We start from the raw sequence: 16,535 nt of genomic DNA, 5'->3' as shown, positions 1-16,535 counted from the left end.
AAACTTCAGTTGAGCTCATCGATTAGAAAAAAACGCTCCCCCTACACGGCATTCAAATCAGCGTGACTACGAAGGGAAATGTAGTTTTCAGTGAGGCGCGCTACCTCAAGGACTCCTTGCTTCTGAAGCCGCGTTGACTTCAAGTACCAGAATGCATTGCGTCTGCCGAGACATGACCCCACAGTTTATTGAAACGCCATCTAGAGAATCAACTGTGAAACTGCAACTATAATTACATTGCATATTTATTAGGATCTTTATTAGAGTTTATGGGTATTTTTGTTATACTCACTTGTCGAATGAACAGTAGATTAGTTAATTATAGAAATATGATCTTCAGTCACTTTATTTATTAGGTACACCTGTTCAACTGCTCGTAAGCGCAAATATCAAATCAGCCAATCACATGGCAGCAATTTAATGCATCCAGGCATGTAGACATGGCCAATATTATCTGCTGAAGTTCAAACTGAGCATCAGAATGTGGAAGAAAGGTGAGTTAGGTGACTTTCATTTAAGTTTTATGATTGATGGTGTCAGGCAGGCTGGTTTGAGTATTTTACTGCTGCTCGACTGAGATTATTGCAGACAACCATCTTTAGGATTTACAGAGAAAATATCCTGTGAGCATGGTTGATGTCTGCTTCAAGCTCATAGGAAGGCAACAGTAACTCAAATGGCAATTCACCACAACTAAGATGTGCAGAACAGCATCTCTAAATGCACAACTCGTGCAACGTTGAAGAACATTAGCTACAGTATCAGAAGACCACAGCGGGTTCCATACAAGTGGCAGCTAAGAACAGGAAATTGGACAATAGACGATTGTGGGGAAAAAAAACATTGCATGATCTGATAAGTCTTAATTTCTGCTGAAACATTCTGATGGTAGGGACAGAATTTGTTATAAGATGAAAGCATGGATCCATCTTGCCTTGTATCAGCTGCTCATGCTAATGCTGATGGCGCAATGGTGTGAGAGATATTTTCTTTGGAACACTTTGGGGTTCTTAGTACTAACTGAGCATCATTTAAATGCCACAGTCTACCTGAATTCTGCTGTTAGCCATGTCCATCTGTTTACACTGTGGCTATCTTCTATTGACTGTTTCCAGCTGGATAACTGTCTTCAAATGATCTCAAACTGGTTTCTTGTACATGTTCACTGTACTCAAATGACCTCCACAGTCATCAGATATCAATCCAATAGAGCACCCTTGGGATGTGATACAATGGGAGATTTGGGTCATGGATGTGCAGCTGACAAATCTGCAACTATCTGTAACTAAAAAAGGGGGCTAATGAATATAAATATATTTTAAAAAATCACAAAAAATATTTAATATTTTGTTTATGTTCTTCTTTATTAGAGAATGGAAAACGTTTATTATAAAAGTAGCTGGCAATTAAGTACTTTTAGAAGTCTTGTTAAATGGTCAAAAGGTATCTGTCATAAATCTGCTCATGAACTACGTTGACTGACACCAAGTTGTGGTCATGTGATCAAAGAGTGCAAAGAGTGTCGGTTTTTTTGTGTAAAAATTTGAATGCCAAACAACTGAGGACCTGATTCAAATCTAGTACTTCACAAGGTGACAGAGCACTGTCTTATTGTTTTTAACCTTTGACACACGTGAATGTGAAAGAAAAACTGTGTCAGCGGGACTTCCATTCAGTGGTAATTCTTGGTACTGACAGTCCTTGGCAGCAGTTTGAGGAAGTTGTCTACTGAATGCTGTTTGTTTTGTTCAGCTACACCTGCCTGGGGACTTCAGGAGCAGCTGAGCTGAAATGGTGTGTACACCTGCGTTTCTGCCTTTCGCTGAGGTTTTCTATCTACGATTGTAGCTCTTGCTCTGTGTAGACACATTGTGTTATAAATATAACAATGTGTCTACACAGTGTGTCTATTGCTGCTTTCACTTTCTCTCACATGCTTTTTTTTTCTTATTTCCTATCAAGCAGCAGTATGTTGTATTTTTTATCCATCAAGCTACTGATCATTTCTTTTTCAGGAGTACAAAAGGAATTTAATTTTTGACTTTTATCAACACTGTATGTATATCTATTATGTTTATTTATTATCAGCAGATTTGGCAGAAATGTTCCTTTATGTAGAATATTCATTTGAAACCTATTATTCTGAACATTTCAGATAAATATTACCATTTCTATTCAATCTGCTTTGGACTGGGATGTGGAATGGCTTTCTATAGGCCATTTCGAAGTAAGTTACACTTTTTAAGCCGCTGTTCAAAGTAATTAACCCCTGGCTGAGCCAAGATTGATTAACGACCCATTTATTATTTTTGCTTTCACTTTCAGCACTCTCAGTTCCAGTATGTCTTGGTATATTTTGCACCATAGCGTTTGAGATTCTGGGCATGTTTACTGGTAAGTAGAATTTTTTTATAAAATTCACAAAAAAATTTTAAGCGAATTTTTTTTTTCCAAAAAGAAAAATGTAATTTTACATAATGCACTGCAGGTTTTGCTTGTCACAATGTCTGTGTTGACTTTTCTACCCTGCTCAGGCCTGCCTGCCCATACTAAAAGATGTAAAGGTGCGCCCTACAACAAAGGAGGTACTTCCTGCTGCTATATCAAAGTCAGAATCCTAATTTTACATCCATATTTAGGTTTTGTATAAAAGCTAAACATTACCATCAAACTCTCCTTAGATACCTACTGGGGATTTGCTGTTGCACTATTTGTTGCTTTGTTGCACCTCCACTCATATCATGGTAAGACCACAATACTTTAAATATAAGACTTTATAGAATACATGGAATATTCAGATACTCAGGGGATATACTGTTTTAACTGTGGTTAAATATTGTGTATTTCAGTTTACACACTATCGTATGGATGTGGAATCATAACGTTTGCTCTTAGAGGAGCAAAACGGAAATACAGCTCTCTGAGGTTTGTCCTCTTTACAAACTATTTTTGCACATTCCTGTAGAACACAGACTGTATAAAGAGCAGTGCTTATCAAAGTTTAGGGTGAAGAGTGTAGAAGGCCAGTGGGAAATATGGAGAGGAAATATGTTCAGGCAAAATGCTCGATCTACAAGCAAACACGGGTTTTCTTATATTATGGCACTGATCTTCATTTAACTAAACTTTAAACTCTTTTTCTTAATCGATTATGACTGATATGAATTGTGTGGTGGTGGATGTCATTATTTCTTTTTCTTTATTCGCTCCTGTAGGGGGCATGCTAGTACAAGTTTTAGGAGCACTTCTTCAGAATTCATTCAATGTTTTAAAATATTTCTGAAAGTTGGGATTTGTATGACCCAAAAAATGCATTTGTTTGTTTTGACAGTTGACAGGCTAACAAACCCTCCTGTGTCAGTGGCAGCTGAACTTCATTCGACCATGGCCTGCAATGACTTTGCCAAATTCTTCACTGAAAAAATCCAAAAAATTAGACAAGCAATTGGTACATCAACAGCAGATCCAGGATATGTACTGTGTCCACCAAAAAACTGTTTAAACACCATGAAACAGTTTCAACCTATTAACAGCAAAGACCTGGAGGACATCTTAGGTCAACTGAACTCCTCCTCCTGCTGTTTAGATGTCCTGCCAACAAGTTTTTTCAAAAAGGTCTCAAAGACTTTAGAGTCAGACCTGTTACAGATCGTCAACTTTTCTTTATTATCAGGTGTGTTTCCAGAATCACTAAAAACTGCTGTAATCAAACCTATACTGAAAAAGGACAATCTTGACAAGACACAAATGAACAACTACAGGCCGATCTCAAATCTCCCGTTTTTAAGTAAGATCATTGAAAAAGCAGTTTCCCAACAGCTCAGTTACTTCTTAAAACAGAATAATTGCTACGATGCCTTCCAGTCAGGTTTTAGACAGAACCACAGCACTGAAACCGCTCTGACAAAAGTGTTTAATGGCATATGTCTGAATACAGACAGTGGAAAAATGTCAGTCCTAGTTTTACTGGATCTCAGTGCAGCATTTGATACAGTTGACCACAACATATTACTCAAACGACTGGAGAACTGGACAGGTCTTTCAGGAACTGTACTAAACTGGTTCAAAACATACGTAGAAAACAGGAAATACTTTGTATCAATAGGTAACTTCACATCTGAGCAGACAAGTATCACATGTGGAGTTCCCCAAGGTTCCATCTTGGGACCCCTTCTGTTTAACATCTACATGCTCCCACTGGCACAGATTATAAACAACAACAAAATAAACTATCACAGCTATGCAGATGACACACAAATATATATCACAATGTCACCAGGAGACCGAGGCCCTGTACAGGCTCTTGGTAAATGCATTGAGGAAATCAATGACTGGTTGTGCCACAATTTTCTCCAGCTAAACAAAAACAAAACTGAGGTAATAGTCTTTGGCGCCAAAGAAAAACGATTACAGGTCACCAGAGAACTTCAATCTATACATCTAAAAACCACAAACCAGGCGAGAAATTTGGGTGTAGTGATGGATGCAGACCTAAACTTAGAAAAACACATTAAGACAATAACAAAGTCAGCTTACTATCACCTCAAGAATATATCAAGGATAAAGGATCTGATGTCTCAACAGGACCTGGAAAAACTAGTCCATGCATTCATCTTTAGTAGGCTTGATTACTGTAACAGCATCTTTACAGGTCTACCTAAAAAATCAGTCAGACAACTACAGCTCATTCAGAACTCTGCTGCTCGAGTCCTCACTAAGACCAAAAAAGTGGACCACATCAGTCCAGCTCTGAGGTCCTTACACTGGCTGCCTGTCCGTCAGAGGATAGACTTTAAAGTTCTGATGCTGGCCTATAAAGCTCTGAATGGTTTAGGACCAAAATACATCAATGACCTCCTGACCCAGTATGAACCATCCAGATCCCTCAGGTCATCTGGATCCGGTCTTTTATCAGTTCCCAGAGTCAGAACCAGACACGGAGAAGCTGCATTCAGCTTTTATGCTCCTTATATCTGGAACAAACTCCCAGAAAGCCTCAGATCAGCTGAAACACTCAGTTTATTTAAATCCAGGTTGAAGACTCACCTGTTCTCAGCTGCATTTGAATAAAGCACCAAATCCACACTTTAAGCTTAAATTTCAAAACTTACATTTAACTACTGATTTTATCTACTGTTCTGATTTTATCTGTTTTGATTTTATATACTGTTGTTTGTTTGTTTGTTTGTTAATTAGTTAGTTAGTTTATTTGCTTGTTTTATTCAATTTTAAATCATGCTTTTTATTTGTTCTTGTTTCTAATGTCTCTGTAAAGCACTTTGAATCACCTTGTTGTTGAATTGTGCTATACAAATAAACTTGCCTTGCCTTGCCTTGCCTTGCCTTGAACAGGAAGCTGAGAGAGAGAACGAGAACCTGGTGGTAGTGATTTTAAAATTACAGTGGGGGGATTTACAGGAAGCTATTTAAGTGGTATTTAAGATGACGAGATGGCGACGTTTTATGTCACTGTAGAAACAAACACTGTAGTTTCCTCTTTTTTTCCACTATAAATGTCTCTGCAATCTTGTGAATGTATGTTATACCAATACACTGAAGTTCATCTGACTTTCATAAGATGGGCCTGTCTCATACCAATGCATGCTGAAGCTGATGGCTGTTCATAAATTTCATAGATACTTTCCCATTATAGTTGCAGATTGCTGTTTATGAGCAGTGCTTAAATAACACACGTCAACACAAAGGCGAATAGAAACTATTGTAAATGGTCAAAGTCAAATGCAGAGGGCTTTATTACATGAAAGTATGGTACATACAAAATTTCAAGTAACAAAGAAAGTGTTCTTAGGCTGACACGCTGGACGTAACTAGCTATTCAACATCACAGCCCACTATACCCCCTATCAGCACCGGGTGGCTCTTCTTTGCTCGACGTTGTGTAAAGATTACACTGCTGTTGAGGTCCAAAAGCAGTGCTAGAGCACAAATGAACACTGAGGTGTGTTGGTTTACGGTAACTGAAATTTCAATAACAAAAGACAATGGTGAATAGAAATAAATTTAAGAACTACAAAAATGAAAGTGAAATCATCTGAATGTTTAAATTCTGGCTCTGCATGACTGCTCTTTATGACGTGTACACATTTCTTTCACTTTGTTTCCTATTGTCTTTCACAACAACAACTCACTAAGTTTCTGTCTGACACACACACTCTATGATAAACACCGACTTGAAAACTATGCCCCACTCAGTATTACAAGCTATAGCAAAACAATATAAAACCACTGTCAGTTGAATGAATCCAAGAGCATTAAGAACACATTAGAGCATCACACAGCAGACATGTAATACCGGATTATTATTATTATTTTTTAATAGTGAGCATCCACCAATGAAAATGTCAGGTATGTCCACATCTCTGTCATTGAAATGGGTCTATAACAACGCTGGTATTATCAGTGAGGATATGCATGTTGCATGAATTTGTGTGTCTCAGTTTTTGGTGATAAATACACAAAAAGGAAGGCAAACGTGGAACTCTACTTTAATGTGTACAGCACAAAATCACATTACTTTAGTAGCCTACACACTTAGGGGTATTCACTGTGAACAAAATCAAAGAGTTGGGTGCCATGTGAATCGAAAACATACTTGACTACTAGCCTTATCTTCAGGGGTGTAATTGGATAGGTAGGTGGTTGCAGGGAGAAAGTTACTTGGCATTGGTAGAGCTGCTGACCATCTTGCGAATGGCCTGAGAAATAGCATCACGGTCGATACCGTAGATCTTCAGCAGCTCGTGGGGTTTTCCACTGCGAGGAATGTGGGACACAGCGAGACGGTGCAGACTGAAGCCAGACTCATTGACCATTGCTGAAGACACTGCTTCGCCAAGACCACCTGTGGAAAAACAGCAAAGGAATATATAAAAGACAAATGTGAAAGACAAATCCACTTAAATGCATTTTTAACTGTCTGGTTAATGTGATGTCTTAAGGATGGGACATTTCTAACATGGTCATCTCAGGCTGTGTGTGTAAAGTCCTAAATTCAGAAGTAAATAAAAAAATGAAATAAAGGTAGCTATATAGAAAAATTATGCCTTTGAATGATATTGTTTTACATTATTTCTTATAGATGTAATAATGTAGCAAGTACTGTATTTGTAATTTTGAAGTACTGCCCAATTGTGTCCAAGAATAAAAACATGGAGCGGGAAGTTCAAGCATATTTGGCTCCCATTACAGTATCCAAAAACACTGAGCCTCTGTGCACACATTACATAAAGGGATAACAAAAAAATCATTACAGCTAAGTGTAAAAATGATCCCCTTGAACGTTGCACCACAACTGTTCCAGATGTACAATGAATGAGATGCACAACATCAGACAAATTACAGTTGTTAGATTTCCTTTGTCCAGCCTCATCCATGCCATCACCCATCCCCTTTCTCTTAGTAGGCACAGGCCAGAGCTGTCTGTGTTATCTAGGTCACAGTCAGCCCCATGGGCACCCGCTTAGCTAAGGAAATCTGACAGCACTCTGCCTCCATGGCTGTCGCACTTACAAAATGCACCACAGTACCAATACCTTGCCTGCAATGAAGGCACGCGACAGGCGGTCTCAGCCCTCAGCCAATAAGCAATTGCCAGCACAACCCGTCTACATCAGTGAACCAATGGAAACATGCCACCACAACACTCCCAAGGATATGCGCCAATGACGAGGCGCAGCCGCATTATGCTACTGAGCTTGTTGCTGCTTGGTTGGCGATAGGCATGCAATATGCAAAATCCAAGCAACTTCTATATAAACCTACCTTCGTAGTAGTGGTCCTCGACAGTGAGGATCCTTCCCCTGGTAGCACGTGTGTGGTCGATGATCGTTTTGACATCCAAAGGTTTGAGTGTGAAGGGGTCAATCACTCGGACAGAGATCCTCTCTGGAAGATGAAAAATACAATGCATAAAGATACATCATACGGTTAACCGAACCACAGCGATTGAATATAGGATAATATAGCAGTTCTGCCAACCTGATAAAGAAAGCATAGTTTGTGCAAGAAACACAAAAACTAAGATCAGGCTAACGTTTAAATGACAAACTGAACACAGAACCATTCAAAACCTATTCTAAGGAACAGCAATGGTCTAACAGATACATTCTAAAAAAAATAGAGATATAAATCTGACCAGCTAGCAGCGGATTACAATGTTTTTCTTGTAATTGTTCTGGATGTGTCGGCACATATCTTGCGGACCTTTCTTTAGATGTTCAGCTGCAGCAAGGGCCTCGTGCAAAGTCACTCCAGCTGCCACCACAGTGACCTGGTCGTCCTTGCTTTGGTACACCACCTGTCAAAGAGAAGGAAATGTACCCTCTATAAGCTGTAGTGTTTCGAGTGATTATTTTGGAACAATAATCTGCCATTTCTGCCTCATGTGTTTATCTCTCACTGTCTTAAGAGAAGCACAAATAGTGTCTCACCTTTGCCTGTCCAACATGGAAGTCCTCATTGCTGTTGTAGATGATAGCACAGTCTTGGCGGCTGGTTCGGATGTAGCAAACACCCTAAATGAAAAGGAAAATGAAAAGATCATTACTGCAATAGATGATCATGTAGGGGAGCTGTAACGCTGCCATTTTTGTTTAAGTACCTTTGTGGTTGCAGCCAGTTCCACAGCCTTCTCTGTAGACACACCATCACAGGGATAGAAAATGGTTGCTGTGGGAAGGGCCCTGAACATAGCTACGTCCTCCAGACCCATCAGGGCAGGGCCCTCCTCTCCTGCAACATACACATTTATAGTTGATTTTATGCATTCAACACTGAGGAAATCTTCAAAAGTTATCTACTTGTTAGGTGAGCTGAAGCATGCAGGTGCACAAGCATAAAGTTCGGCTGCATGCAGTGTACCTGCACTAACAGAGGGACACTTGGTTCCCTGTTGACAGCTTCCAGGGCAGACACGAAAGGAGAAAAGGGGGAAGTTTGAGTAATAGCTGTAAGGTCAAGGAGGGTAAATGGCAAGGAAAACACAGCATTAGAGGGGAAAAATAGAAAGGATTGAAACAACTCACAAACTGACACAGACTTCTTTGTATACACTTGTGCATTTATTAAGGAGGCTGTGGATATATTCTGAGGAACTGGGTGCTCTGAAGTGGTTGGATTCAGTGTAAGAGGGGATGAGGGTGAATTTGTGAAGGTGTGAGTTTGGTGACATGTATGAGAAGGGTTTTTATGTGAATTGCTCATTGGCAGCAGTCTACTGACCGGTGGACAGACCGCAGTGAGAGCCGCACAGATTGATGTTGCTTTCTGAGATCGCTGCCATACGAAGCTGGTCATAGGCGCGAGTGAAAAAGGAAGCAAGAGTGCTGGCAAATACCACATTCCTCTCTCGGGCAGCACATCCCATCGCAACGCTGACCTGGGAAATGAAATCATTATTTCTTAGTACCTTTGCGAGCGAGGAAACCTTCATGTGCCAAACTAAAGAGACACAGGCTGCAAGAACGTCACCACAAAAAGATCACCCAGAGGGTAAAATATCTGTAGTGCAAACCATATTTGAAAGCCTCTTTGAACTAAAGACCACAGTAAGCAGAAAGTTTTGCAAAAATCTCTGAAGCTTATTTTACCATATGGACAGGATCAGTGGCATACCTCCTCTTACAAATAATTTCCTTTGTCCTGTCTCCAAACCTTTCCACAGTCCCACATCTTCTCTTCTTTCTCAAAAGTAACATCTGACGCTACATAAATGAATTCAACGAAACTCCATTTGTTTTTGTTTGTAACTAATTAAGTTTTTGTACACTGAAAAACAGAACATGTTGGATTTACTTAATTCAATTGTGGACATTGGTTGCACACAATTGTTTTGCTTTGGCAGACAATTAAACAACTGAGTTAAAAGAAGTAACAGTGCTAACCACCACACCACAAAGCTGTCCTTCCAGGCTTAACAAAAGTAGGAAAGCTATGATTACAAGGCTTGAAACAGAATTTTCTGTTTGTCCTTGACATGTCATCTCAACAAGAACAAATGAAGTTGTTGAATTTCAAACAGATCCAACATGTTTTAATTACATTCACCATAGAAACATGAAATTATTTTGCTCAAATTACAAGTTAGACTTTTGTAAATGCAACAACCAACCAATTTCCTTTTTTTCAGTGTAGGTGAGTCTTGCATATTTTTTTAATTTCATCTCGATTGTACCCTTGAACTTTTGACTTTTCTCATGCATTCAGCCAGATGGTCCCACCCTCTGTAGTGATTAATATTTTACTTCTGAATACACTTGTCATAACTGCTTATCATCATGGAAATGCCTGACCTACATTGAAGCAGGCTGCTGCTGGGGACATGAAAAGACAAGAAATTAGAATTCGATTGCCTCTCTTCAAATTAGGATCTGATAAAATGTTGACCGAAGCAAAATAAAGGGGTTTTCTAACCACTGGTGTCAGCAGCTGCCACATTGATGTAAAAGGAGGAACTTGAGTTTTTTATGTGACTATCCTTATATTACAGGGCAGGTACAGACAAGCCATCTATAATTTAATAACATAAGCTCAGCTCAGCAGCTATGGCAAGCTAGGTTGTGCAGACAGCAAACGAAGAGCAGTTTACGGAGAAGAATCGCTATTAAAAAGCAACTCTGTTACATCTAAAATGAAATGATAGCATTAAACTAAAAGTGACAGAATGATAGGATTCACATCTGTTTTTGAAGAAATATTTTTTATCAAGAAAAAGGCGTAAATTTGACCAAAGATCATACCATGTTTTGCTGAGCAATGTAGCACTCAACAAAACGGTTGGGATGCTCATTCTTAAAGATCTCTGAGTAGGTGAGGTTATTGGTATCTCCATCAAGGGCCACAACACGTTCATTGTAGCGTCCCAGCTTGGCCAGTGCCATTCCGTATGCCTTCCGTGTGGCAATCTGCAGAGAAAAGGAGGCCAAATTCATCAATCTTTTTACAACCTGCAAAGGTTGGATGCTGCAAAAGGAAAAACAGAACACAATGATTTACAAATCCTTTAAACGCCTGTGGTGATCAGGCCTAACCTCCTCTTTAGTTGTACTGAACTGTACTGTTGTACTGAATTCAATTAAAAGTATTCCGATCAACAATTTTTAATAACTGAATTCATGTTAATGTATTAACTGTGAAAATTGTGATAGTTAATTTGTGACAATTTGTTTTATTTGTTTTTTTTTCCCTTTATTTTAATATATATCCCAAATTGGCTCTTTACTTCTGTGGAGTGTTTTGCATGCCTAAGTGATCCCAGGAGCTATGTTTTCGAGGCATTTTGCCCTGGTTGGGTCTTCCAAGGCAGTTTAGTTCTGGGTGATGGACCAGATCAAGAGCACCTCTGTGTAGAAAAATCTAGACACAGATGAGCCCCGTTCCCCAAAAGCCAGGCTTGCCGAGCACCTGGTTCCCAGGCCTTAGTCCATGGGGCCTGGATCAGCCACATGGGTCCACCCTCCTGTGGGCAGACCACCTGCAGAAGGGGCTGCAGGAAACCTGTGCTTTGTATATTGGGAGGCAGTTGAAACCACAAGCTTTTGAAGGGGGTGTGAATAATATGGACTTTAGGCAACACTGTTTAAAACCAGGACTCTCAATGATGAACACAAACCACATTTTACTGTTCTTATATGAACAAACGTTGGTTTGGTTAACATTGTCTATGCTTTCATTTTTAATGAATCAGGCTTTCGCTTTTGTGAAAAATCTATTGTGTTTGCTTTGAGTAAATGCAAATTCAAAACATTTGCTACAATCAAACATGATATATTTATATACCAATTGGTTTTAATTGCTACTTCATAGACGCACAAGTTCAAGTATGATTGCTTTTGAATTCTTGTCTTGATCATACACATCTTACACATATTTATTCTTTTATTTATACTTAAATTTATGCTCTAACATATCCTTTTGCTTATGTAGATTCCCACAGAGTGGTGATCATGTCTAACCTCCCCTTTTGTTGTCCCTGCACTGAATTAGTTTCCATAATTAAATGTTAAATGGACTGATTCTTATATAGTGCTTTACTACTCTCCCAGAGCCCTCAAAGCACTTTATAAGACATGCTTTAGTCACACCTATCATACAAGCACCTTTTTCTATGCTTAAGTGCTTTCCATCTAACATTCCTACTCTGATGGATGCATCGGTTAGTATCTTGCCCAAGGATATTTGGCATGCAGACTGGAGCATGCAGGGATCAAACCACCAATCTTCCGATTAGTAGATGGCCTGCTCTACTTCCTGAGCTACAGCCACCCCATACTTGGCTCAAACTTCACAGTTTCTGTGCATTTCTTTGTAATATTTTCAGTTAACCACAGAGTTTGTATGATTTGCAAATGTCTGATCTAAACTTATTTACATTTCATACAACATTCCAACTTTTTTGTAGACACGGTTGTTTGGGATTCATTCATTCATTCATTGCTACCTGGAGAATAAAGTATTTGTATTCATGTCCACTTTACAGACCTTTTCTCCAGCCTTGTAGCTGGGTGCGCTTGGCATCCTGATGTTTCTTAGGCTGACAGGTGGGGAGTCCTCAATAGGAGCAGGTGGGTACAGGTGCTTGCTGCTACTCATGATACGGCTCTGCAGATCCTTCATGACCATGTCAGCCATGTCTTTGGGCAGAGTTTTGGCGTGCCAACCCAGCTTATCCTCTGCAGCTGAAAACACAAAAAAATGCTCTTATGTTCATTTAATTCATATGCACACATACATTACTCGGTAGGTGCCATTCAAACTGCAAAACTGCAGTGTACTTTTGAATATCATTTATTTTAAAATGAGTGCAAAGGGTGCAAAGATGAAAGACAATATTTACCTGGAATGCCTTTGCCCTTAATGGTTTTGGCTATGATGGCAGTGGGTTGGTGGCATGGCTGGCTCAGAGCCTTGCAAAGCTCCTCTACGCTGTGTCCGTCGACAATGATAGCATGCCAGCTATAGACACACACATGAAAAGGCTTTCGGTATGTCTCACACATATTTATGTGAAATATAGGAAATAAGAAATACGTAAATATGTGAAATACAGAAAATATAGGAAAATACAGTCTTCCTTCAGAGCTTATACCATAAACGGATGCTAACCAGCCTCTAAATCAGTATGGATTTCTCATATGCAATTTTACCCAAAGGCTTCACAACGCTTCTGATATTTTTCTACATGATGCTGCAAGGGTGCAGGGTCACTCTGGCCAAGACGGTTGATGTCCATAATGGCCACCAGGTTGTCAAGCTGGTAGTAGGAGGCAAATGACATGGCCTCCCAGACAGCCCCCTCTGACATCTCACCATCCCCCAGCAGACAGAAGACACGGTAACTGGAGAACAAGCCAAGATTACATGATTATACTGTGCATACTGTATTTGTGTTTTATGTTTGTGTAGATGAGGGTGATGTGTTGTGGATGTGAGAAAAAAAAAGTCATATCTGAGGAAAACGCCTTTCCAGTCAGGCTTGTTTTATCGCCATTATCTGACACCTGGATGGGTAATCAGCTGTGACGTGTTTAAGCTTCCTGAGGGCTGAGATGTGACTACTTAATTTCACACCTACCTTTGTAACTTACTTTGCCATAAGAGCCAAATAGTGTTTAACTAAGACCATTTTTTGTACTGTTATTCACCTATTAATCACACACGGTCTGAAATATTAGCAGATGAATCAAATGTCATCAAAGTAGCTGCTTATACAAAGGAATATTAAAATATGACAGCGTTCCACTTTTGTGGCAACTTAAAACAAATAAACAGTCTACGGCATAATATCTGGATTTTACTCCAAAATGAAATCTGCTTGGGTGGTAAAAATATCTCAGGCGTGACTGCTGCGCCTGTGATTATTAGAGCAGAAGAATTGTTAGAGCAGATCATGTAGCTGCAGTATACACCCACAGAATGAAAGAAAATCCTAATTCAAAGCACTACAAAAAAAATACGATGCAACGCTGTGTCAATAATTTAAACAACTGAGTTGATATTTTCATGTAAAGCTGCAAAAACACCTTTTTTTCCCATAGGTGTTTTGTGTATTGCGTGTGGACAAGGAATTACCTGGATTTGTCAAAATATTTCCCAGTGTAAGCCATTCCACAGGCCACACCAAGACCCTGCCCCAGCGATCCAGTGGCGACATCCACAAATTGTTGTTTCTGAAATGTACACAGATCAAATAAATCAATAAACTCTGAGTAGAGTTTGTGCTCTTTGAGTCCTGAGGTGTGTTATAGGTACAGTATGTGGCGGCTTACGGGGGTTGGGTGCCCCTCCAGGGTAGAGTCAACCTGGCATAAACTGAGCAATTCGCTCTCCTTGAGAAAACCTGTTTCAACCCATATGGAGTACAACGCAGGAGCAGCATGACCCTGAGATAGACATGAAAAGAAGCAAGGCATTACAATTACAAAAGGAACAGAGGCTCTCATATTCAGACCAGCGGAGCTTACTGACTCTCACCTTAGACAGGATAAAGCGGTCGTTGTTGAAGTTTCTTGGGTCTTCAGGGCGGTACTTCATAGTGTGGAAGAAAAGCACAGACATGATTTCTGCCACACTGCAGCATGACGTGGGATATCTGCACAGTGTATGAGAGGGTGCTATTAAAATGAATCCAAATAAACAGCAAACTCAAAAACACAGAAAATACAGGTTAAACTTTAATATGTTTATTATTAGTAGCCTACTGTATTTGCATAAAATCCACTATAGCTATACATTTATGGTACTGTCCCAAAAGGCTGCAGTATCACTCTAGGTAAAGCTAACACAAAGCACACTTAATTAGCTAAAATTTCAGCTTGAGATGCCAAATGAAGATTCTATTCAAAAGAGTGCAACACAAAAAAGTCATAAACACCACTTCAAATTGCTTTTGCAAAGACAATCACACAGAGACCCGTAAACTGTTAGTATATGCTGCCCAAAATTAATTGTAGCATTAAAATATGTTGCATCTATAAATAATTGGCATTAATGCATTATATTAAACCGCCAACTTCTGTCACAAAGAAATCACAAATTCCAGCTCCATGGAGTCTGAAGGCAAGTATTTTGCTGTGTTCAGCTCGTTGCTATCCTTTCCATCTTTCCAAGCATTCGAGATCAATAAGTCATTAATTCTAATAAGTCTTGGAATATTTTAAGTCAAGTAATATTTCTCGGTGCTCAGTGTTTTTCTTTTCATATCACTGTAGGCTTAACACTGCAGAATTGTGCAATGTGGAGTTAGGCTCCGATAAAATAATTTTCTTGCTATTCAAAATTAGACATTCATAATCAATAAGAGCTCGAAGGAGAAATTATATTAAAGATTACAGGCAGCTTTTCATTGAAATTTCCATTGAAGAGGATCGCATGATTGCAGCGGCCACACAGTACTCGAGTCTATTGCTACGTACAGTTCACCCACCATTATACTATACAGGGTAGTCTGCTCTGTTGAATTGTTCATAGGGGTATATCTAGTAAAATAGATGATTATAGACAATTATTATCTTGTAACCAAAGTAAATGTAAAAAAAAATCAAATAACCTAAATTCTGTTGATGTCACCCTGATCTGTTCATGTTTTTCATTCATTTCTGCTTGCACATCAAAGATTTGGAATTTTTTTTAAACAATTGTGTATCTCTAATATGCTATAAATAAAGTATAATTACACGGAAATAACACAATGTAGATATTTACATTTTCTGAAATAAAATGCTAAAATTATTTCAGCCAAATCTAAATTTGTCAAAGGAGGAGAACAAAAGCAGAACACATTGTTCCTTACATCCTAATCTGTTCATGCATAGTTCATTGGGTGTGACTATTTCTGTTGATGAGTGCACGATGCAAAGGAAAACTAGGTTTTGCATTATGTTATGCACACATTTCTTATGTTTATATGTGCAGTTCATTTACAATCTTACAGCAAAGCTCGTGTGCAAGAATCAGTAAATGCAACTTACCCGCTGCCCGCTCCAGTTGTTGCCTTGATCGAGTTGATTCGGAGGCGGTTGGCGATGTTCCTCAGTGCTTGCACTGTCTGCTGGTCAGGTTTGTGGTAATCCTCCATGAAGGCGATATATTGAGTTTTAAAGCACCAGAAAAATGGACCAACTACAATCCTCTGTTGAATTTGTGTGGTTTTAATATGTGTGTGTGCGTGTGTGTGTGTGTGTGTGTTGCCAAAGAGCAAAGCTAGTGTGAGTGTGTGAGTTATAGAGGCAGGCAGAAAGAGAGACAGAAACGAGGAGAAACTGGATTTAACCTACCAGGCATGTACACACATGGATGCACAGGGACACACACACATACACACACACACACGCTGACAGACACAAAGGAGGAGGAACCCAGTGACGTGCACTGGGCGTTACTGCTAAAATACAACGGCATACACCAAAACTATATACCTTTTACCAGACTATGTTTTGACAGCTAAGGTCACAAAAGGTTGTGAAAGATCCCAGAGGGTAATTTTAAAAAAATGTGTCTGTGTTACAGTTCAATTCTAT

The 16,535-nt window shown here is 39.3% G+C and overlaps 2 protein-coding genes across 2 annotated transcripts; one reads left to right on the top strand and one right to left on the bottom strand.

Annotated features, from left to right (window-relative positions):
• Positions 1–14: 14 nt before the first annotated feature.
• LOC146670002 (uncharacterized) lies at positions 15–4,818 on the top strand. The gene is made up of 8 exons (XM_085406676.1): positions 15–1,794; positions 2,016–2,055; positions 2,156–2,227; positions 2,326–2,394; positions 2,535–2,585; positions 2,682–2,744; positions 2,850–2,925; positions 3,332–4,818. Exons 1-8 carry the CDS (start codon positions 1,792–1,794, stop codon positions 3,333–3,335), a joined length of 378 nt encoding a protein of 125 aa, XP_085262802.1. The 5' UTR covers positions 15–1,791; the 3' UTR covers positions 3,336–4,818.
• A 916-nt stretch (positions 4,819–5,734) lies between these two features.
• LOC146670001 (transketolase-like) lies at positions 5,735–16,242 on the bottom strand. Its single transcript, XM_085407949.1, has 14 exons — positions 15,987–16,242; positions 14,491–14,608; positions 14,286–14,399; positions 14,089–14,186; positions 13,164–13,355; positions 12,854–12,972; positions 12,499–12,695; positions 10,758–10,922; positions 9,241–9,397; positions 8,621–8,751; positions 8,451–8,534; positions 8,224–8,317; positions 7,783–7,905; positions 5,735–6,862 (listed from the first exon to the last, which is right to left on the bottom strand). Exons 1-14 carry the CDS (start codon positions 16,091–16,093, stop codon positions 6,675–6,677), a joined length of 1,887 nt encoding a protein of 628 aa, XP_085264075.1. The 5' UTR covers positions 16,094–16,242; the 3' UTR covers positions 5,735–6,674.
• Positions 16,243–16,535: the final 293 nt, after the last annotated feature.

This window comes from Rhamphochromis longiceps, linkage group LG5 (genome assembly GCF_057381845.1).
Source record: "Rhamphochromis longiceps isolate RC_006_pf linkage group LG5, R_longiceps_female_GT1.1, whole genome shotgun sequence".
Lineage (NCBI taxonomy): Eukaryota > Metazoa > Chordata > Actinopteri > Cichliformes > Cichlidae > Rhamphochromis > Rhamphochromis longiceps.
The sequence above is the reverse complement of the archived record's forward strand: the minus strand, read 5'-3'. Positions and strand labels throughout refer to the sequence as shown.

Excerpts from the sequence above, each read along its gene's own strand:
- LOC146670002 (XM_085406676.1), top strand. Across the intron at positions 2,056-2,155 it reads TTTTGACTTTTATCAACACT|ATAAATATTACCATTTCTAT; the intron begins GTATGTATATCT and ends TGAACATTTCAG. Across the intron at positions 2,228-2,325 it reads TTTCTATAGGCCATTTCGAA|CACTCTCAGTTCCAGTATGT; the intron begins GTAAGTTACACT and ends TTTCACTTTCAG.
- LOC146670001 (XM_085407949.1), bottom strand. The coding sequence starts at position 16,093 with ATGGAGGATTACCACAAACCTGACCAGCAGACAGTGCAAGCACTGAGG. Across the intron at positions 14,187-14,285 it reads TGGAGGGGCACCCAACCCCC|AAACAACAATTTGTGGATGT; the intron begins GTAAGCCGCCAC and ends TGTACATTTCAG. Across the intron at positions 10,923-12,498 it reads GCTACAAGGCTGGAGAAAAG|ATTGCCACACGGAAGGCATA; the intron begins GTCTGTAAAGTG and ends TTTTCTCTGCAG.